The sequence below is a fragment of the Kogia breviceps genome, chromosome 13, assembly GCF_026419965.1.
Source record: "Kogia breviceps isolate mKogBre1 chromosome 13, mKogBre1 haplotype 1, whole genome shotgun sequence".
Lineage (NCBI taxonomy): Eukaryota > Metazoa > Chordata > Mammalia > Artiodactyla > Physeteridae > Kogia > Kogia breviceps.
Window position 1 is genome coordinate 57,601,348 of NC_081322.1, and position 23,702 is coordinate 57,625,049.

Below are 23,702 nucleotides of genomic sequence, written 5' to 3' on the forward strand. Positions count from 1 at the left end.
TAACTTTCAAGAAATCTCAAAATGTGAAAGAACTGATTTCTCTGACAATTATTTAGGTTTTAAAATTCAAATTGATTTAAAGCCCTCAAATCTTTTGGCATTCATCGACCACTCCTTTGGAAATGTCACAAACTTAATTTGGAGGTGATGTTTCTTACTTTGAATTGAATATTGACTGATTACTTTTGAATATTCATAGGTACTTAGGTGATCATATTAACTGAGGGACATGGAATCATCTCTCCCTGGAGATCAAGCCAAATACTTCATCCGTAGAAGAACAGATACAGAATGAAGTTTTATTTTGTTTCGTTTTGTTTTTCTCTCTAAAATGTATTCTTTGATAGTAAAAATGTCCTTCCAGAGTCAAACATCTATATCTTTGTAAGAAAAGACTACTGTTTAATCCACAAAATGAAGCTTTAAAGATACCATAAAATTAGATGAGTAATTTTTTGAATGAGAGTATTAAGTCAAAGAAAATCTCCGTTTCATCTTATTTTTGAGGAATCCAGTTCAGGTATATCTAAAAACGCTTTACATTCTCTTATAAAGCTGGTGTTTCCTAAGCAGTTACTTGAACCAAGGCTAGTCACATCCTACATTTTCCCTTTTGGGAACTTTGAGTATCACTGTCCTCAAATTGCTCAACCTGATGGTGAACAGTAAAACCTGCAGTTAAGCACATCTACCTGCTTTAGGAAGCAGCTTGTTTGTGAAACTTCCTGAAATCTCTTCCAAACATTTTCAACTGAATTTTCATCCATGTACCCATTTTAATATTTGTACCCATCCTCTACTTTCTTTCCCTTAGCATCTTTTGTAACTAAGTTATTGGCTGAGATTGAAAAAACAAATGATACAAGTTAATAGCTGCTTTATTCTTCTTCTCATCTGTGGTGGTTACAAGATGTTACATCATTTTTCAAAGATGACTCGTATATTTATACTCCTGGCAACTGTTTTCGCATGTTTGATAAGTGTCATACATTATCTGTCCAGTACAGAATGGGAGTTTGGGGTTCACTTCTCTATTCAAGAAATATTTATTGAGAACACACAGTAAGCCAGGAACTCTTTTAAATCTAAAGATAGAGCAAATGGATAAAAATTCCTGTCCTCATGGTGCCCTCATGTGGGGAAAGTGGCTCACAATCAAAATAAAGAAGCAAAGTGTGAAGCATATTAGCTGGCATAAGGGAGATCGGTAGTCCCAGAGAAAGAGATTACAATTTTAAATAAGGTGTGTATGGAAGGAATCGCCGAGAAGGTAATGGCTAAGGAAAGACCTAAATGAGACAAAGATAAAAGCCATGTAGATCTCTGGGGAAGACTATACCACTTAGAGAAAATAGCCTGTGTTGGTGTTGAAGATGGAGCACCCCTAGCGTTTCTGAGGAACAGCGGGAAGCCAATGTAGCTAGAACAGAGAGAAAAGAGAAGTAGAGAGACCACTGGAGGACTTCGAAGAAAAGAATTACATGACATGACTAAGGTTTTAACACATTCACTCTGGCTGTCATGTTGAGAATGGACAATACTGAGGCAAGGGCAGAAGATTGACTGGTTAGGAAGCCAATAACAAGAATCCAGATGAAAAATGATGATGGCTTGGACTAGGTTGATAGCAGTGAACAAGGTAAAAAATAGACAAATTCTAGATACTGTTTGAGGATAAAGCCAATAGGATGCGCTGATGGAGTGGGTGTGATGAAGAGAAGGGGAGAAGAAGAGACAGGTTGTTCACAATTCTTCTACTGCATTACCTTTCAAAGTGTCGTCAAAGATCCCTGTATCACAATCACCCAAAAAAACGTGTTGAAAGCAATTCTTAGTTCCTTTCTCAGAACTTCTGAATCAGATTCTCTAGAGCAGAGGTTAGCAAACATTTCCTCTAGAGGGCCAGATAGTAAAAATTTTAGGCTTTGCATATGGTCTCTGTCAAAACTACTCAGTTCTGCTGATACAGCACACAAGCAGCCACAGGCAATGTGCAAATGAATAAGCATGGCTGTGGTCCAATTAAACTTTATATAAACATTGAAATTTGAATTTCAAATAATTTTCAGGTGTCAGAAAATTTTTTTTTCAACTTTTTAAAAATAAAAAAAAAACAAATATTTTTAGGTTGGGGGCAGTACAATAACAGGCAATGGGACAGATTTGACCCACCACCAGAGGTTGCCAACCCCACTCTAGAGGGCACATCCCAAGAATACGTATTTTTAACAGACTCATTAAGTGACTTTTTATGCACAAGAACTTAGAGACTCACTGAGATAAATTTTGAAAGTCATCAGTTCCTTTTTGCTTTGCTTAATTCATTGGTCAAAATAAAGATGGGTCTCATGAATGAAGTAAGAACCAGAATTAACTGAAATAATGGATTAAAAAAAAGATAGTCACTTGCCAATAAGAAAAAAGTTTAGAAAAAAAAGGGAAAGGAAATTTAAAACGATAAGATTAGAAGTTATTAATAAGGAAAATTAGGAAATTGGGGAGAGGCTCAAGAGCTTATTATTTATAGGAAAACTCTACAGTTTCCAAAAACGCATTTACCATTAAAAAGGATCAATCAATGATTTGCATGTGACTCCATAAAGGTGAAAGGCACAGGTCACCATATCGATCCAATCCCTTGTTCTACCCAAGTTAAGATACTGTCACTGGTCTTAAGAAAAATATTATTTTGCCATGTGAAAGAACAGTACCTATCATAATTTGCACTCCATGCACAGAGCTCCTGTGTGCTGTAGGAGCCCTGTATCAGGCCTCAGTCGTTATGGGTTTACACCATGACATCTCTTTTTCTGTTTTATCATCTAATTCTTCAATTGCTTTTCCTTCTAGTATTGCACACAAATCATAAAATCATATGGGAGATATAAGAAAAAAGAAACTTACTTAAACAGACTTGTTAATCATAATCATACTACTGAAAGAATGATCATTCTGGGCTTAAAATAATTGATTTTGTTTCTTCTTTTGGTATCTCTCAACTTTATCTCTACTTTGCTGCCACAATCTTTGCTGACAATCTTCTTTGTCTCAAGATTTAACTCACCAAAGTTTTATTTCTGAGACTGAATCAAACAGAAATTGACAATTTTTATTTTAGAGAAAATATTTTTAATACACTCAAATGCAGTTTCAAGTCTGAATAGATAGACCTAAAACTATTAGCAAATAGCTTTTGAAGTTTTTAAATAACTTATTGGTGAAAAAAATAAGTTCATAAGTATCTAGCGAGCATTATGAAAAATATGAGTAGTAATGAGAAGAGAAAGGAAATGAAGAGTAAGATAAGACTTCAACTAGGCTATCTCAATAAGGTGTCTTGGTCTCATATGCCTAACTCCTAAAGCTGAAAGATATATTTCTTCAAAATTTCTAATAGATTCCTTTATAAACTAATATGAGACATGGTTAATATTATGCCACAGCAATCAATATGCAGTAGGTGCTAAATGAAGGCTATAATAATGATAAGAATAATTTTCTAGTGTCTATACTGTGCCAGTCTCATTATAGAATTTCATGTGAGGCAGGTATTTTTATCTTTATTTTACAGATAAAGAAACAAAATCCCAAAGAAATTCAACATTCTTTGAATTAGAGTTTGGTCTTGGGTCTGTCTGGTGGCAAAGCCTGCACATTTCCTCTATACCCCACCATCTTACCAAATGTTTTCCTAGTGGATAATGTTCCTGTCCAGCCACAGACTGAGGAGAGAACGAAGTGGAAAGAAAAGAAAAGAAAAAGGTTGCATTGCCTGGAGAATTGTTTTCCCCTTTCAATGTGGTATATTGTTTTGCTTTTATAATTAACATTCTGCTGATGAGATCTCCCATTGGTGAAGGCTGACAAGTCAGATTTTCCAAGAAAAGCAAGCACTGCAGGAAATAAATTAATCTCTAGGGAAGAAGAGGGGCTGTCAGTACTCTCACAACTGCCTAATAGGAAATGATATTTCAGAATTGTTCAAAGAATGAAATGACTGTGGTTCGCCTTCCAGCATATTCTTAAACATTTAAGCCTTCCAAAAGGAGGGAAATAGGTTGCTATAAAATGAAGAGCAATCTTACAACATTTTACTTTAGGCTGTCAGTATTTCTAAACTGAAAACAGTATTCCCTGGAAATGTAAGGGAAATTCTACTGGTGTCATTATTTTGTTTACATTATGAAAAATCTGCATTGATGTTAAGTAGAAGAACAAAAGATATACCAGATTTTGGATTACCAGTTTGAAACTATCCAATATCTTAAACAATGATTTATTTAGTCCTTAGGAATAAAAGTAATTATTGTGCTTAGAATTACACATTATCTAGAATAAAAGTGAATTATTGAAATCCACATTTTTTTAAATTGAGAAACAAGGATATATTTTATTATTTCTAAAGTACCAAACTCTTGATAACACATATTCAGTCATTCAGTGAAGGTCCTTAAAATAGAACCTTGTCTAATTCTCAAAATAGTTTTAATAGAGAAGTGCCCTATGCTTTGTTTCCCATCATAAAGGAAAATCTGAGGTTTAAACATTAAGATTGAGAGTGCCCTTGTCCCTGTGGTGAGCCACAGCCACGCCCTGCCTCTGCAGGAGATCCTCCAACACTAGCAGAAAGATCAATGGATCTGATTCAGCTGAGAATCACCAGCAAAAATAGAACATTTAGCAGGAGAAGCTATTAAACACTGCCCTAGAGAAGGTGCTAGTTAAAACAGCGTTAAAAAGAAGCCTGGGAGAGACCTTCAAGATGGTGGAGGAGTAAGACGTGGAGATCAACTTCCGGCCCACAAACACATCAGAAATACATCTACATGTGGAACAACTCCTACAGAACACGTACTGAATGCTGGCAGAAGACCTCAGACTTCCCAAAAGATATATATATTTTTTTCCTTTTTCTCATTTTGTGAGTGTGTATGTGTATGATTCTTTGTGTGATTTTGTCTGTATAGCTTTGCTTTTACCATTTGTCCTAGGGTTCTGTCTGTCCTTATTTTTTTTTTCAGTATAGTTTTTAGTGCTTGTTATAATCGGTGGATTTGTTTTTTGGTTTAGGTGGCTCTCTTCTTTCCTTCCTTTATTTTAAATTACATTTTAATTTTTTAATAATTTTTTAAAATTTTAATAACTTTATTTTATTTATTTATTTTCTTTCTTTTCCTCTCAATTTTCTTCTGAGCTGCATGGCTGACAGGGTCTTGGTGCTCTGGCCAGATGTCAGGCCTGTGCCTCTGGGAGAGCTAAGTTCAGGACATTGGTCCACCAGAGACCTCCCAGCTCCAAGTAATACCAAACAGCGAAAGCTCTCCCACAGATCTCCAGCTCAGCACTAATACCCAGCTCCACTGAACGACCAGCAAGCTATACTGCTGGACACTCTATGCCAAACAACTAGCAAGACAGGAGCAAAACTCCGCCCATTAGCAGAGAGGCTGCCTAAAATCATAAAAAGGTCACAGACATCCCAAAACACACCACCGGTGGTGGTCCTGCCCACCAGAAAGACAAGATCCAGCCTCATCCACCAGAACACAGGCACTAGTCCCCTCCACCAGGAAGCCTACACAACCCACTGAAACAACCTTAGCCACTGGGGGCACACACCCAAAACAACGGGAACTGTGAACCTGCAGCCTGCAAAAAGGAGACCCCAAACACAGTGAGTTAAACAAAATGAGAAGACAGAGAAACACACAGCAGATGAAGGAACAAAGGAAAAACCCACCAGACCAAACAAAGTAGAGGAAATAGGCAGTCTACCTGAAAAAGAATTCAGAGTAATGATAGTAAAGATGATGCAAAATCTTGGAAATAGAATGGAGAAAATACAAGAAATGTTTAACAAGGACCTACAAGAACTGAAGAGCAAACAAACAATGATGAACAATACAATAAATGAACTTTAAAATTCTCTAGAAGGAATCAATAGCAGAATAACTGAGGCAGAAAATGGATAAGTGACCTGGAAGATAAAATAGTGGAAATAACTACTGCAGAGCAGGATAAAGAAAAAAGAATGAAAAGAACTGAGGACAGTCTTAGAGACCTTTGGGACAACATTACATGAACCAACATTTGAATTATAGGGGTCTCAGAAAAAGAAGAGAAAAAGAAAGGGACTGAGAAAATATTTGAAGAGATTATTTCCTATATTCCTTCCCTAATATAGGAAAGGAAATAGTTAATCAAGTCCAGGAAGGGCAAGAGTCCCCTACAGGATAAATCCAAGGGGAAACATGCCAAGACACATATTAATCAAACTATCAAAAATTAAATACAAAGAAAAAAATTAAAAGTGGCAAGGGAAAAACAACAAATAACATACCAGGGAATCCCCATAAGGTTAATAGCTGATCTTTCAGCAGAAACTTTGCAAGTCAGAAGGGAGGGGCAGAACATATTTAAAGTGATGAAAGGGAAAAACCTACAACCAAGATAACTCTACCCAGGAAGGATCTCATTCAGATTCAATGGAGAAATTAAAACCTTTACAGAAAAGCAAAAGTTAAATGCTCCAACTAAAAGACATAGACTGGCTGAATGGACACAAAAACAAGAGCTGAATATATGCTGTCTACAAGAGACCCACTTCAGACCTAGGGACACATACATACTGAAAGTGAGGGGATGGAAAAAGATGTTCCACCCAAATGGAAATCAAAAGAAAGCTGGAGTAGCAATTCTCATATCAGACAAAATAGGATTTAAAATAAAGACTATCACAAGGGACAAAGAAGGACACTGTATAATGATCAAGGGATCAATCCAAGAAGAAGATATAACAATTGTAAATATTTATGCACCCAACACAGGAGCACCTCAACACATAAGGCAAATTCTAACAGCCATAAAAGGGGAAATTGACAGTAACAGAATCATAGTAGGGGACTTTAACACCCAATTTCACCAATGGACAAATCATGCAAAATGAAAATAAATAAGGAAACACAAGCTTTAAATGATACATTAAACAAGATGGGCTTAATTGACATTTATAGGACATTCCATCCCAAAACAACAGAATACACTTTCTTTTCCAGTGCTCATGGAACATTCTTCAGGATAGATCATATCTTGGGTCACAAATCAAGCCTTGGTAAATTTAAGAATATTGAAATAGTATCAAGTATCTTTTCAAACCAAAACACTATGAGAGTAGATGTCAATAACAGGAAAAAAATCTGTAAAAAATACAAACATATGGAAGCTAAACAATATACTACTAAATAACCAAGAGATCACTGAAGAAATCAAAGAGGAAATTAAAAAATACCTAGAAACAAATGACAATGGAGACACGATGACCCAAAATCTATGGGATGCAGCAAAAGCAGTTCTAAGAGGGAAGTTTATAGCAATACAATCGTACCTCAAGAAACAAGAAGTTTCTCAAATAAACACCCTAACCTTACACCTAAAGCAATTAGAGAAAGGACAAAAAAAAAAAAAAAAAACCCAAGGAGAGCAGAAGGAAAGAAATCATAAATATCAGATAAAAAAATAGATGAAAAAAAATGAAGGAAACAATAGCAAAGATCAATAAAACAAAAAGTTGGTTCTTTGAGAAGATAAACAAAATTGATAAACCATTAGCCAGACTCATCAAGAAAAAAAGGGAGAAGACTCAAATCAATAGAATTAGAAATGAAAAAGGAAAAGTAACAACTAACACTGCAGAAATACAAAGGATCATGAGAGATTACTACAAGCAACCATATGCCAATGAAATGGACAACCTGGAAGAAATGGACAAATTCTTAGAAAAGCACAACCTTCTGAGGCTGAACCAGGAGGAAAGTGAAAATATAAACAGACCAATCACAAGCACTGAAATTGAAACTATGATTAAAAATCTTCCAACAGGGGCTTCCCTGGTGGCACAGTGTTTGAGAGTCCGTCTGCCAATGCAGGGGACACGGGTTTGTGCCCCGGTCCGGGAAGATCCCACATGCCATGGAGTGGCTGGGCCCGTGAGCCATGGCTGCTGAGCTTGCGCATCCAGAGCCTGTGCTCCGCCACGGGAGAGGCCGCAACCGTAAGAGGCCTACATACCGCAAAAAAAAAAAAAAAAAAAAAAAAAAATCTTCCAACAAACAAAAGCCCAGGACCAGATGGCTTGACAGGAAAATTCTATCAAACATTTAGAGAAGAACTAACACTGATCCTTCTCAAACTCTTCCAAAATATAGCAGAGGGAGGAACACTCCCAAACTCATTCTACAAGGCCACCATCACCCTGATACCGAAACCAGACAAAGATGTCACAAAAAAAGAAAACTACAGGTCAATATCACTGATGAACATAGATGCAAAAATCCTCAACAAAATACTAGCAAACAGAATCCAACAGCACATTAAAAAGATCATATAACATGATCAAGTGGGGTTTATCCCAGGATGCAAGGATTCTTCAATATACGCAAACCAATCAATATGATACACCATATTAACAAACTGAAGGAAAAAAACCACATGATTATCTCAATAGAGGCAGAAAAAGCTTTCAACAAAATTCAACAGTCATTTATGATAAAAAACCCTCCAGAAAGTAGGCATAGAGGGAACTTACCTCAACATAATAAAGGCCATAGATGACAAACCCACAGCCAGCATCATTCTCAGTGGTGAAAAACTGAAACCATTTCCACTAAGATCAGGAACAAGACAAGGTTGCCCACTCTTACCACTGTTATTCAACATAGTTTTGGAAGTTTTAGCCACAGCAGTTAGAGAAGAAAAAGAAATAAAAGGAACCCAAATCGGAAAAGAAGAAGTAAAGCTGTCACTGTTTGCAGATGACATGATACTATACATAGAGAATCCTAAAGACACTACCAGAAAACTACTAGAGCTAATCAATGAATTTGATAAAGTAGCAGGATACATAATTAATGCACAGAAATCTCCTGCATTCCTATACACTAATGATGAAAAATCTAAAAGAGAAATTAAGGAAACACTCACATTTACCATTGCAACAAAAAGAATAAAATACCTTCTGTCTACCTAAAGAGACAAAAGACCTGTATGCAGAAAACTGTAAGACCCTGATGAAATAAATTAAAGATCATACAAACAGATGGAGAGATATACCATATTCTTGGATTGGAAGAATCAGCATTGTGAAAATGACTCTACTACCCAAAGCAATCTACAGATTCAATGCAATCCCTAACAAACTACCACTGGCATTTTTCACAGAACTAGAACAAAAAATTTCACAATTTGTATGGAAACACAAAAGACCACGAACAGCCAAAGCAATCTTGAGAAAGAAAAATGGAGCTGGAGGAATCAGGCTCCCTGACTTCAGACTATACTACAAAGCTACAGTAATCAAGACAGTATGGTACTGGCACAAAAATGGAAATATATATCAACGGAACAGGATAGAAAGCCCAGAGGTAAACCCACACACATATGGTTACCTTATGTTTGATAAAGGAAGCAAAAATATACAATGGAGAAAAGACAGTCTTTTACATAAGTGGTGCTGGGAAAACTGGACAGCTACATGTAAAAGCATGAAATTAGAACATTCCCTAACACCACACACAAAAATAAACTCAAAATGGATTAAAAACCTAAATGTAAGGCTAGACACTCTAAAACTTTTAGAGGAAAACATAGGCAGAACACTCCGACATAAATCACAGCACCCACCTCCTAGAGAAATGGAAATAAAAACAAAAATAAACAAATGGGATCTAATGAAACTTAAAAGCTTTTTTGCACAGCAAAGGAAAACATAAATGAGACAAAAAGACAACCCTCAGAACGGGAGAAAATATTTGCAAATGAAGCAACTGACAAAGGATTAATCTCCAAAATATACACGCAGCTCATGCAGCTCAATATCAGAAAAATAAACAACCTAATCCATAAATGGGCAGAAGACCTAAATAGACGTTTCTCCAAAGAACGTATACAGATTGCCAAGAAACACATGAAAGGATGCTCAACATCAATAATCATCAGAGAAATGCAAATCAAAACTACAATGAGGTATCATCACCTCACACCAGTCAGAAAGGCCATCATCAAAAAATCTACAAACAATAAACACTGGAAAGGGTGTGGAGAAAAGGGAACCCTCTTGCACTGTTGGTGGGAATGTTAATTGATACAGCCAGTATGAAGAACAGTATGGAGGTTCCTCAATAAACTAAAAATAGAACTACCATATGACCCAGCAATCCCACTACTGGGCATATACCCTGAGAAAACATAATTCAAAAGGAGTCATGTACCACAATGTTCATTGCAGCTGTATTTACAATAGCCAGGACATGGAAGCAACCTAAGTGTCCATTGACAGACAAATGGATAAAGAAGATGTGGCACATATATACAATGGAATATTACTCAGCCATAAAAAGAAACAAAATTGAGTTATTTGTACTGAGGTGGATGGACTTGGAGTCTGTCATACAGAGTATTAAGTCAGAAGGAGAAAAACAAATACCATATGCTAACATATATATATGGAATCTAAAAAAAAAAAAAAGAAAAAATGTTTCTGAAGAACCTAGGGTCACGACAGGAATAAAGATGCAGATGTACAGAATGGACTTGAGGACATGGGGAGGGGGAAGGGTAAGCTGTGACAAAGTGAGAGAGTGGCATGGACATATATACACTACCAAACGTAAAATAGATAGCTAGTGGGAAGCAGCTGCCTAGCACAGGGAGATCAGCTCGGTGCTTTGTGACCACCTAGAGGGGTGGGATAGGGAGGGTGAGAGGGAGACGCAAGAGGGAGGAGATATGGGGATATATGTATACATATAGCTGATTCACTTTGTTATACAGCAGAAACTAACACACCATTGTAAAGCAATTATACTCCAATAAAGATGTTAAAAAATAAAAATAAGATTGAATTAAAGCTCGGCATGAAGATTTCTTTACCTTCCTATAAATCCATTCTTTCTTTCTAGCTTCCATCTTGACCTCGGTGAAGAGCTTTTCCATGGAGCTTGTTTCCTGTTACCTGTTTAATTTACCATAATAAGAATGTCCCTAAATGTGGTGAATCATTTCTATGTGGGTCTTACTTAGAGGTGAACAACAGCGCCATGACTCTATGATATCAGAAAAGGCCATCTAATCACATGCTTTCATAATTAACAGGGCACAAAAATTTCCTGGGGTACCTCATATTTTGATGAGGGAAATATAACTCAGAAAAATAAAATGGCCTGTGAAAGACTGCACATCTAGGATGTACAGAGCTGGGACTAGACCTTATGGTACCTGCATTTTGTTTTCTGGCCCAGGGGTCTTCTCACTACTTGACAAGTCTAATTAATGGAGATTGAGTCTAAAGATGTAAGAATAATTAGAATATAGTGGAAGCTTCCAAAGCAAGGAAATTCCATTAGAGAATGTTGATCAGGAGAGTATAAAATTTATTCAGTAGAGAACATTTATGTAGAGTAAAACCAAATAGGTATATTTTAAAAGATTATCCTTTCTGTCAAAGATCGCAGTTTCTAGATAGACACATAAAGAGGAAAAGAGAAAACGGCCTTCTATTTAGCCAGTCAGATCACCAGAAGCAACCTCTGCAATTAATGTGTGACCTACATAATAACCAGATCCTCCTCACAACTAAATGATAATCCTCTGCTACCAAATGACTTTGCCCTGGGCTAAAGGAAGTCACCTTGCCCACAGACATGCCCCCCTTCTCAAAGGCAGCTGCCTCCAATGATCGACTGAAACAGGAGCTCTAAAAACCTGGTCCCCTGGCCCTAATACAAGACAACTCTGAAGAGCCACGCCAGCTCCAGAGCTCCCTGTGTGATCAGCTGAGGTCTTTCTTGTGACTCTATTATGATTTCACTTCTCCCTCTGTTCAGACCTGCTTTCGTTCCTCTGCCTTATGTGTTGTTCCTGAGAGTACTTCTCAATAAACTTTCCACTTGCAAGTTCATCCTGGGAACTGGACATAAAACAAACAGCTTAAAACAAACATTTGCACTTAACACGTGTCATCTACCAACAATAGCACTGTCACTGATTAAACAGGGAAGCTCTGTGCTCTTCCTGAGCTACTGCAGCTGAGTTAAGGAGGGGAAGGGGTCCATTAGGGAGGCTCAGGGCTTCCATGTCTCTGCAAAATTGTATTGTTTCTTAGACTCAGAGGACTCAGTGACTCATCTCTAAAAGATTTCTAATCACTTCCCATATCCATAGAATTCATAGAGGCCATGAAATTCCCAAGAGGATACAGTTCTCAAAAGAAAAAAGTACAGACAGAAACTCAGAGACTGCAAGAGCCACATCAGGTGGTCACAGCCAGCACTTTGCAAAATATACTGTCAGGAAGCAAACTTTTCCTTAGCCATCAACTCATAAATATGCAGAAGTTAATTAGAATAGCTATGATTCAACTGGAGTTTATTATGTACTATACTAACTTTAATCTATTTTATCTAATGTAGTTGTCAAAATAGCCCATGGTGTAGCGCTATTACTAACCCAAGTTTACAAATAAAGAGATAGAGACATGGTATACAGCTGGCGAGTAGGGGAGCCAAGGTTTAAACCCAGCAGTCTTAAGTTCAGACTCCAAAAGTTAACCACTTTATCATCCTACTTTTAAAGAACTGCTCTTTTAGTAATTTATGGACAAAACAACATGCAGACTTAATAACAATGTTCCCCAAATAAGACATGGGCCTTGTTGAGCAACCAGAGTGAATCAAGGACCCAGAGAGGAAGGTCACCCATGAGATCTGGTGAAGCATTTTCATCAGCTTCTAAACTGAAGAGGAACTGGGACTGACAGCACCAATCCTGAGGTAGAGTTTCCTGTGCTCCTGGCTTCAACACAGCAAACTCTCATTAGATAACATGTGTTCAGCCATTTACAGCGAATCTTCTAGTTGTCTACAGTGAATTTCAAAATAAAGACTTCCCTTTAGTATAATTATTAGATACATATCTGAAATGGTTCCACTTCATCTGACTGAAAGAATAAGGTCTGGGTGTCCAGAAGGAGCAAAACTGGAGATGCAGCTCCCCTGTCTTAATACGTTTTTTTTGTTTTGTTTTGCTTTGTTTTCTCTGTGATATGCCACAGAGCCTCTAAAACTGCCATTCTCATCCAAAGAGAATTTAGGAAATGACTGACTTATGTCTCAAATTTAAAAAGAGGAGAAAGCTCAGAAAGAGTATGATTTGCTTATCCTGAACTCCAAGGTGGTTAATGAATATTCACAGGTGAGGTATCCATTCCAAGTACAGTAAATGTTAAGTACCGATCAAGAGGGTTTTTTTAATGAAGAAAATATATAATATTTCACAAGACAAAAATGAATTTTGAAGAATTATATTTCTGCTTTACTTTTGTATTTTTATGTATGGAATTATCATTCAATTATAACTCATAATGAAGATAGAGTCTATAATTTATTGTAATTTCAAATGGGAAAGCAAGTGAAAATATTGCCCAGATCCACATACTAGGTAATTTTAAAATAAATGCATGTTGAAATTAATGTAAGAAAGGAGATTTCATTTTACTCTCTTGAGTAAAGTTAGTAAGTCTTACGACTAACCATCACCACTAAGTTATGGTTAGTAGAGCCATCACTTTAATTTCAGGTTCTCTTTTTTTCTTTTTTTAATTAATTATTTAATTATTTATTTATTTTTTAACATCTTTATTGGAGTATAACTGTTTTACAATAGTGTGTTAGCTTTTCCTTTATAACAAAGTGAATCAGTTATACATATACATATGTTCCCATATCTCTTCCCTCTTGCGTCACCCTCCCTCCCATCCTCCCTATCCGACCCCTCTAGGTGGTCACAAAGCACAGAGGTGATCCATCACTAAACCATCACTAATAGGCAATAAGTTCAAAGCAGTTTCTGCCCTGGTCTGTAACATACTCTGCACTATTCATTCAGAGCACAAACCTGGGGCTGTCACATAGCATCCCAGGAAGATGCACACACAGGGGAAAATCAGATAATAAGTTTTCCTATGATTGAAATGAAAATTTTGATCTCAGCAATTGTGTTATCTGGTACCCTTTAGGATCCATAATCTTAAGGAAAAAATAGTTTCCGATGAATTACTAATAGCCTGAGACTCAAAACAGTGCAGCAATTTTCACTGCAGTAGTTGTTTCTTTTATAGTCACACTTGGTTAGTATTTGAAATTTGGAGGAATTGCAATATGCATGGTTTTCAAAGCCCTTTACAGAATTTCATTTTTATCATTCAGAAAGAGTTAATGAAAAGGTAATAAGAAAAGCTCTATGGGATATTTTTATAGGAGCGTCAGAAGCCAGTAAGTTAACTACATGAAAAAACCCAGATTGTACAGAGTTTCAGCAGAAACACTTCAGAGACTTTATATGTAGTATTTTGACTTTTATATGCCCTGGGAGGAAAAAGAGTGCTGGCTACAAAATCAAATAAGGAGGAGAAAAGAACAAATCATATGCTTAAGAATAATTAAGTTTCAACTTTTCTACAAATGAAATGTGAAGTTTTAAAGATAAAGTGTAATGAAATTGAGCTTCTTTGGTGTGTTTAAAATATTGCCAAGAAAGAAAATTCTCATTTCCCGTGCTAACTCATCTGAGATTTCCACAATATGGAAGTTAGTCTGGGTAGCTTAATTGAATGATATCAAGTTCTCCACAAGTCCATTTGCTCTTGTTTTGCTTTTAGTAGAGATGAAAAATATCAGATCGCCATCTCTATAAACTAAACTATTATAATTCAAGTCTGCATTAGGTCACTCATCTGACACTTTTAAAATTAAAAGCATCTCAATTATTTTGACCTCTTCTCAAGCCATTAAACCTTCTTGTTAATTTTAGCAAACATTTAAAAATATTATTGTCATGATAATAAAAGCAATATTAAAATAGAACACTTCCTTGGCCATGAAAAGCATAAATGAGAAGAAAAATCTGATAACAGCAAACAATGCACAGACCTATCATCAATACGAGTGCTTAATACTATGCTTCACTTAAAACTAAATTTCAGTGAGATTCACATAAGTCATATATTCCAAATAAAATGGCAGTAAGAAGCTGTATGTACATTGTGCATTTGTCATAAATGCAGTTAAAACCAACATCATGTGGCGTAACCGACCTGTGGTTGCACTGGTGCCTGCTACTGCAGTTTCCCCAGTCTTTCTCTTCTCTTTCTCCAGATCAGCCAAATCATTTTGACAACCAACTGGTACTTTGGAATCCAGGCCAGCTTGATTTGAGTGCAGTTTCTTGGATCTGTCTACACAGAGACTCTGAAATGATACAGGCCAGGGTGATTGATTTCACAAGTAAATTATCAGTCCAAACTAAATGTTTCCCAGAGGTAGGACAAGGATAAACATTTATCATATGGCAAGTTATTTCTGTATATCTGAAACAGAACATTCTATATGTCAAAGTGAGTTACAGATTATATCTTCATCAACCTATTTTGGTAATCTAGGTGTTGAATTTTTTAGGCAATCTAAGTGACTAAAATAAGAAGTCATCTCAGACACAGAATATCATCTTCAAAGACCATTTGTGTATATTACTTTCTTCTTGTGGAGCTTATAAAATATTTTTATTTAGAACTTTTTCACTCAGTTTTTATTCTTATAGTTTAGTAATCCAGCATTTCATTACATATTACATAATTATTTCTTATATAATGAACAGGATTCATTTTGTATTATCTGTACCTTTTATATTATAAAACTGATAATAATATTTACTTTAAAATAACCCACATTTTTATCAGTGTTATGCAAATTTGATAAATCTCCTCTAGTCAATTTTAGAATGATAATTCATCCTAACAATGAATTATTAAGGCAAAACATCAATGGACTCTAAAACACATCTCACATATAAGAAATGTCATAGTGTTTGATGTAGTACTGACATCTTGTATTCTTCAAAAGAATCATCAGATAGGAGCAAACACTAAAGACCTAAAAATGAAATTGAACTTTCAGCACATTGCTTCATAGCGAAATTCAGAATAGAAGTTTTTCAGTTTGAATCTGATTACAAAATATTCAGATTCATAGAGTCAAAAGTAGCCAGTCAATTTTGGCCATCCACACTAGCCATTTTGGCTCACTAAAGGATAGCATAATGAACAACTTTCCTTAAGTTTCTCTTACAGACTGTGTACAGCATTAAATTCATTAAATATTCATTAAAAGCTTGAATCAAAGGCTTTTAAAGCTTAGAAAGAGCCAATAAGGAAATTAGGGTCTAGAATGATTAAACAATTTACCCAAAATTAACAGAATGAACAGTGCCACGCCTCAGGGATATGTCTCCCAACCCTTAGTCCAGTGCTCTTCCCATCACTCTGTGATCCATTTGTTCATTTATTCATTCAATGTGGTGGACCAGTTGCACCAATGGCCCCAATTCTTCACTTCTCTCTGTATCCATGTCCCTTCTGTGTAATCTTGCAGTGCCCTCCTACTGTGACTTGTCCATGCGACTTTTCCTGGACCAACGGAATATTGACACATGTGACACAGAGAGTTGAAAGATGCTTGCACAGTTGGTTTTGCTCATTCTTGTCCTTCCCCTGTGCCATGAGAACATGCCTAGACTAGTCTTCCGGAGGTTGAGCAGGACAGAAAACAGAAACATATTACCGAGTCATCCAAGCTAAGACAACCAACAGCCAGAAGAGACTCAGATATTTGGGCAAACCCAACCCAGAAGAGCTAAAACTAATTCAGGTCAGCTGAAACCCAGAGCCTCATGAAAAATGTGCTTTTTGCTGGGTGCCACTAAGTTTTTCTGGTGAGTATGCAGCATTGTGTGGCAATAGATAACCGGCACATCCAACAACCATTTATATATAGTATCCCAGATACTAGGAGTATTGTGAGAATATAAACATAAATATAACTTAGTCTCTAAATTGTTCAACTACAATTTCTTAAACTGTTTAAGCAGAGAATTAAGAGTGTGGCAAGTCATTTGTAGATAATTCTCAAATTCCTTCTTAAATGACAAAAGATGGAATCCTGACGGTACTACCAGGGACAACTCAAAAGATCAGAGTTTGAATGTTGATACTAACTAGAATGAACCCACTACACTTGTTTACGTTTGACTCATCCACAGCCCACAAAAAGCTAAGTCCATCACTTGAAATGAATTTTTAAATTTATTGTCAAGCATGTACTACCACATAGCTTTGAGAAAAAATACTTTTCCTAATTTTGAATTAGACACTTTGGAAAAAATATTATTATTTCAAGTTATTAGATGAGTATTAAATCAGTTTCTCAGTATTGAGCAAAAAACTAGATTAAAGAAGGAATGTAACTTCCTGCTTTTTCATATCAAATTCAATTGATGATATTAAAACAGTGAGGAATTGAAAATGTTAGAAAAAGTTCATGCAAATTATGTAATTTATAGTATATCCCAGACTTCAGAGAAGAAACACAGAATTTAAATAAAATTGTTAAACCTGAAAGCTTAACATGAAAGGTTGAGGAGAGAAAATGAACTCTTGGTCAGAATGGATCAAGTATTGCAAAGGCCTGGTGCTTCTTGGTGCAAACCTCTGGCAGGTTGGACATTTTATTTATTTTTTCTCTCCTTTTTTTTTTTTTTCTTTTTAACATCTTTATTGGAGTATAATCACTTTACAATGGTGTGTTAGTTTCTGCTTTATAACAAAGTGAATCAGCTATACATATACATATATCCCCATATCTCCTCCCTCTTGTGTCTCCCTCCCACCCTCCCTATCCCACCCCTCTAGGTGGACACAAAGAACCGAACTGATCTCCCTGTGCTATACAGCTGCTTCCCACTAGCTATCTATTTTACATTTGGTAGTGTATATATGTCCATGCCACTCTCTCACTTCGTCCCAGCTTACCCTTCCCCCTCCCCGTGTCCTTAACTCCATTCTCTACGTCTGTGTCTTTATTCCTGTCCTGCCCCTAGGTTCTTCAGAACCATTTTTGTTTTTAGATTCCATATATATGTGTTAGCATACGGTATTTGTTTTTCTCTTTCTGACTTACTTCACTCTGTATGACAGACTCTAGGTCCATCCACTTCACTACAAATAACTCATCGTTTCTTTTTATGGCTGAGTAATATTCCATTGTATATATGTGCCACATCTTCTTTATCCATTCGTCTCTCAATGGACACTTAGGTTGCTTCCATGAGGTTGGACATTTTATAATATTAGCATTTAATGCTAACATTAGCCTATTAGCATTTTAACAATTAAAAATCCCACTTTGCTAGAGGCAGTCCCCACATTTTGGTCTCCTCTACTGAAGCTCTGTCAGGCTTTCCAGGCTCTTCTTTGCTTTAGTTATTACAGCCAAGCTCCTGTTCCCAGGCCCTAGTGAGGAGGCAGTCATCTCTTAAGCTACTAACGCTGACACGTTCTCTAATCCTTGTTTCCTTAGCCCTTCCCTCCAGGTACCTGAGTCTTCAAACCATCTCCAGGTATTGATTTTCTGCTACAATAAACTTCCCATAATGCTCCATTTTTTACTGCCAATTGCTCTCCACTGAGCACCAGTTCCCCACCCCACCCCACCTCCCACTCTGCCCCCGTCTCTCTCTCCCTCTCTTCTCTCCTATCTCTCAGATTCTTCCGCTGTGCCTTTGGAAATTTCACCGCAAACTTAACTTTCTTTCAGAACATTTCCTCTACCTTCCAACCTTGACTAAAATTCCACTCTCCACTGAGGACAGCACTTCTGTTGCAAATGAAGATGGCTGCTTATTCCTCAACACCCTAGATACCCTCAGGCTGATGATACTCTGGCACCTAGTGCTGTCCATTGTATCCTTAACTCCTTTCAAAAAATCCCTGCTGTTTTGACATTCTTGCCATCTAGCTATGCACTATCTCCTTTATTGTTGGTATCATTTACCTACTAATCTCTAGTCACAATTCATCCTTCATAAAAAGACGGGATTATTGTTTTCTATTCTAGCCCCATGATCCTGAATGATGTTCACATCTACACAAACATTCCATTCAACACCTTGACTGGATCTCCTTATTACAAATGAACTTTTCATTTCTCTACCTTAGGCTTTCACTCCCAGAGTCACGTCTGAAACCTGACATAATCTGAACGTTTTCCACTTTCAAAATCACTAAATGTCCTCCTCTCTCACCTAATCTCCTGTCCTCGAGTAGAGTGTCTCTCTCTACTACAGCAAATGCTCCCACTTCCTAGAGTGCTTTTGCCACCAAGACTACACTTGGATCTCATTGGGACCTCAGATCCACTAGCTTTCTAGAATCTTTTCCTATTTTTCTCTACATAGCATCCATCCTAGTTCTAAAATTTAAGTCTGGTCTGTAATCTGTGAGACTTTACCTTTTCCCTATCAGCAGTATTTGCTGTGTCTAGTCACCTCGCTATGCTTGGCTTCTGACCAATCATTCTTAGTCTTTTTTGCTGGTTCAACCTTCTTTACCTAAACATTGACCGTAAAAGTTTCTCAAGGTTTTGTTATTGACCCAGCTGTATTTTACCATCCCTAGGTAATCCCAACAATCACGTGGCTTAATTTACCATCTACTGTGTATGTTTATGATTCCAGGGATGGGTGGGGAGAGATTTATGAAATGGGATAAGCCAGGGGTTTGTATGCCATGACAAGCACTCTGGACTCCAATTCTAATGTCCTTTAGCTCTACAATCCCACCCCTCTCCCCTCCTGTCTTGTGGCTCAGCTATTTCATTTGCTTAGAACACTGTTCACTAACTCTTCTTCCTTAATTTTACTAAGTCGGGGGCTCCTACAAGCTTCTCCTCAGCAATTTTCACAAATGCAATTAAATAATACCTGGTTTAATGTTTAGTGTCTATCTTCTGATTAAAATAGAAATCCACTGAAAATAGACTATGTCTTTCCGATTCACTATTCTTAGTCCTTATTTCAGCATTTAAACATAGTAAATATTAAATAGCTATATATTAAATGAATGAAGAAATGCATGAATAATATACAGACTTAATTTTTATGACTTTTAAAGAAAAAGAGGCCAGCTTATCAATGACCAATACATAGTCACATGTTAGGAGTGATAGCCACTCACTCCTAACAGTAAAGCTTTTTATATAGTTGAAAGGCACAAACATTTTTAACTTCTTTCATCCATTAAAAAAATACATTGCAAATCCCATGCTTTTAAATGAACTCATTGCTGCAATCATTGCAAACACTATGGTTATGTAACATCCCATACATATATCTGATTCAAGTTAGACTGGTCACTATCTATGGAAATTATAAATCAAATAATGGTGATGCCAGGGAAAGTGAGAACTTAAGAACCGACTGTGTATACACATATTCCCGAGGCATGAGATTGTGCCTGACAATAATAGAAGAAATAAAACCCTCTGTCAGGCACTGCTGCAGTGATGTCAAGCTTTCAACCTGAAGATCAAGTCCACAGAAAAATGAGAAAAATAAGATGTGTGCAAAGAATAGAGAGGAACACAGATAAATTTGAACTGGCAGGCCTTGGACCTTTGTGACCACTCTATAGTACTTGAAAAATAGATCCTGTTCATTTTGTGTAATTTCCATTTAACTTGTCATTAGAAATGAGTCATTAACATCCTGTCTGCTAATATAAAATGACTATTAAATTATTTTTCATGTTATTCTTGGCTTGGAGTTTGAGTACGGCTTTTAGTGTTCCTGCTGAAAGCAATGATCCAATTACAAGGTACTGGATATTTTCCTCATGTACAAAGAAAGGAACAAATAAACACTGCCCCAAAAAAGTCAACCCAGATGTCTATGAAAAAAATTGAAAGACTTTTTCAAATCTATCTTTCATCTCATACCTCAGGCCATGTTGTTGGGTAAAAATTACCCTTTTCCAAACAATTTATTGAGATTCCCAGTTCATGATTACATTCACTTTGTGTCTTTTCTCCCCAAGGGCAAATAAGGTTTGCTTTTCAAACTTAGAAAGCCATATAGGGACTGTCTTGGCCCAGGGACTAAACATCATCCACATTTAAAACAACATGAAGTATCCCAGATAATGTACTTTACTTTCTACTTTGCAAAAAATCAATCACTCTCCTAACAGACTAAAAAAAGTGACCTCCTTCTCTGCTTATATAAACAACTGTTCCTTTCCACTGCCTGTACTTTTTCATTTCAGAGTAGTGAACTCAAAGGATAGCTGAGAAGAAATTTCAAATGATATTCAGGAAAAAATTTCTCATGAATTTTCTTCCTCAGAATTAAATTCTACTTAAGACAAAAACAATAGTAACAATAATTCAGAGCCTATACGTTAAAATAAAGGATCAAAATTCAATCACAAGAAATACAGGTTTGCTGTGCACATTCAAATTATCATTCCAGGAGAACATGTAATCCTCTATATAGTCTTTCTAATGTGTGTGTGTGTGTGTGTGTGTGTGTGTGTGTGTGTGTGTGTGTGTGTTTGCATGTGTTTTGTTTTGTTTGTTATATGGTTGAATCACCATAAATAATTTAGAAGGTTATCAAGTGGTTTAGAAAAAGTAATAAATTCTCATTGTGCACTATACAGATTCAATTAAATGGAGACAAATGTTTGGGTTTTTTTCCTGAGGAAAATATTTAAACAAGCAAGACTATAAACTGAAAAATAATCTAAAATTGATCAATCCATATAAATAGTCCTCTCTTTCAGACAGTAATCTGAGATTTCACACAATTATCCATATATACAAATTAACTGCCTTTTCTGCAAAGAAAACATTCTTCATACCAATTGACAAGAGATTGCTTTTGAGCTTGTTCCGCCCAATTCCAAAGACAAGCCACCTCTGACACTGTTCCTGTCCCTTCCAGCCTTAGGTTGTTTGCGGGCAGGGGGTGGGAGGGCATGGGGGTTGCCCAGGCCTGTAGTAGGCAGGCCTCATTTCTTCAGCCCATCAGAAGCCCATCTCCACCTTTTCCATTCCCAGAGCTTCAGGCTGTGGCCTTCCTGGATGAGACCCTTTGCTGGCATCACTTACCCTCCTCAGCCAGGGCTCTTCCTCCCTCAACCATGCACACCTTCTTCCGTTGGGATAACACTGGCCGGGCGCTGAGCTGGCGACTGACTGGAGGCCTCAGCAATAGTCCCAGGTGCATGCATGTGGCTTGACACTTAGATGCTCTTGCACCTAATTGTGATTATCAGGTGGGACCAAGCCCCCTTTTCCCAGCCTGCTCCATGTATCATCAGAAGCTCAGACATTTAAAAGAGTTGGGGTTTTCTATTTGCCTTGCCCTTTCCTTTGGGTCAGAGTAGAGACAATTGACCCATGGAAAAGAAAGATGCCTGTATCTGCTTCCCTAGTTGCCCTGATAAGAGATAAGAACCTTCCATCTCTGCCCTTCAAGGACCTCCTCTTCCTGCTGGACTTGCTGGGACCAGATCCAAAGAAGACAATCCCTTTTGGATCTGTGATTAGAGATCTTATCACCCATCATACATCATACATCACAGATTATATGATGTTTTCTGGGAAAGAAGCTCTTCATTTACTATTAAGCCTACTTTAAACCTTTAAGCCTACTTTCAAAGACCTGTTTCCAGAACATATTATGTACTAAAGGAAGATATAACTACTCACATATTTCAGTTGCATCTCTTTGCTGAAAACTGGCAACTAGACAATTTGACATCTAGAAGTCCCACCATCCTGATGTGATGTTGATTTGGCCACTGCCTTGGGAAAAATCAAATCCTAGCTTACAAATGCAAGAAGAACTCAATATAATCACACACCTTGATTGAAAGAAATTTAAGAATTTTCCTCCAGACTCTCAGGGCAGAGAACCTCTTTACACTGTTCTGTCAAGCTCCATTCAATCTATTTCTTGCCACTCTAATATTCTATGAATTTAGCCAAAGATGAAATGGACACTTGAGATAAATGCTTAACCAACATATCTTTATTTTAAAATAAGGTCAGAAGAGACAGCTAACCTATACGTTTGTTATTCTTAAGGAAATAAATGAGAAGTCTGGCTGCCCTCAAAGATGTTTGCCTCATTAGATAATGGACAAGTGTGCAAAAACGTTTGCTATTTTAGAGCTGCTGTGACAAGTGCATCCCCTACAAAATACCAAGGTTGCCTTACTTATAGTGTTGCTGTTATGAACACTGGAATAGCTCTTTGTGTATAAATAAATTTTTTCTTTATTTTGCCTTCCTGAAAATTTTAAAAGTATTAATTCACATGGTTATTATTTATAACTTTCATGGCTCCTATCTTAATTGGAAAATCCTAACTCTTAGACTCTGTAAGGGTAATTTGTGGCCAAAGGGCAGGAAAATTAATCTTAATTTGAATTGGAGAACAGAAATTCCAGCAACATAAATTATGTGACACGCTTTTTTTGTTTAGATTAGGTTTTGGTGAAATTAGTTTTGAATCAGTAGACATATGAATAGCATTTGAAAAATGTCCAGCAGAGCAATGCTTGCTGCAGATGGCAGATGGGAACTGCAGTGTACCATATAATAGTTTTGTATCTATAAAAGGAATTCTAAATTCATTTCTTAAAAATTCCATTTGAAATCTTTTTAACCTTCTGGGTGTTAGAACACAGCCTTTCACATGAGTCTTTGAAAGGCATCCATCCTGGCAACCTGATTTAAAGCGTTGCTATACTATTA

General features: G+C 36.8%; 1 protein-coding gene across 3 annotated transcripts in view; it reads right to left on the reverse strand.

Moving 5' to 3' along the window:
* The window catches only part of THEMIS (thymocyte selection associated), a 173,900-nt gene that overhangs the window by 4,154 nt on the left and 146,044 nt on the right, over window positions 1-23,702 (reverse strand). For all 3 annotated transcript variants that reach the window (XM_067011289.1, XM_059083567.2, XM_067011290.1), the window contains exon 5: window positions 15,146-15,299. In XM_067011289.1, the coding sequence (XP_066867390.1) occupies window positions 15,146-15,299 (154 nt within the window). The remainder of the gene's footprint in view (window positions 1-15,145; window positions 15,300-23,702) is intronic.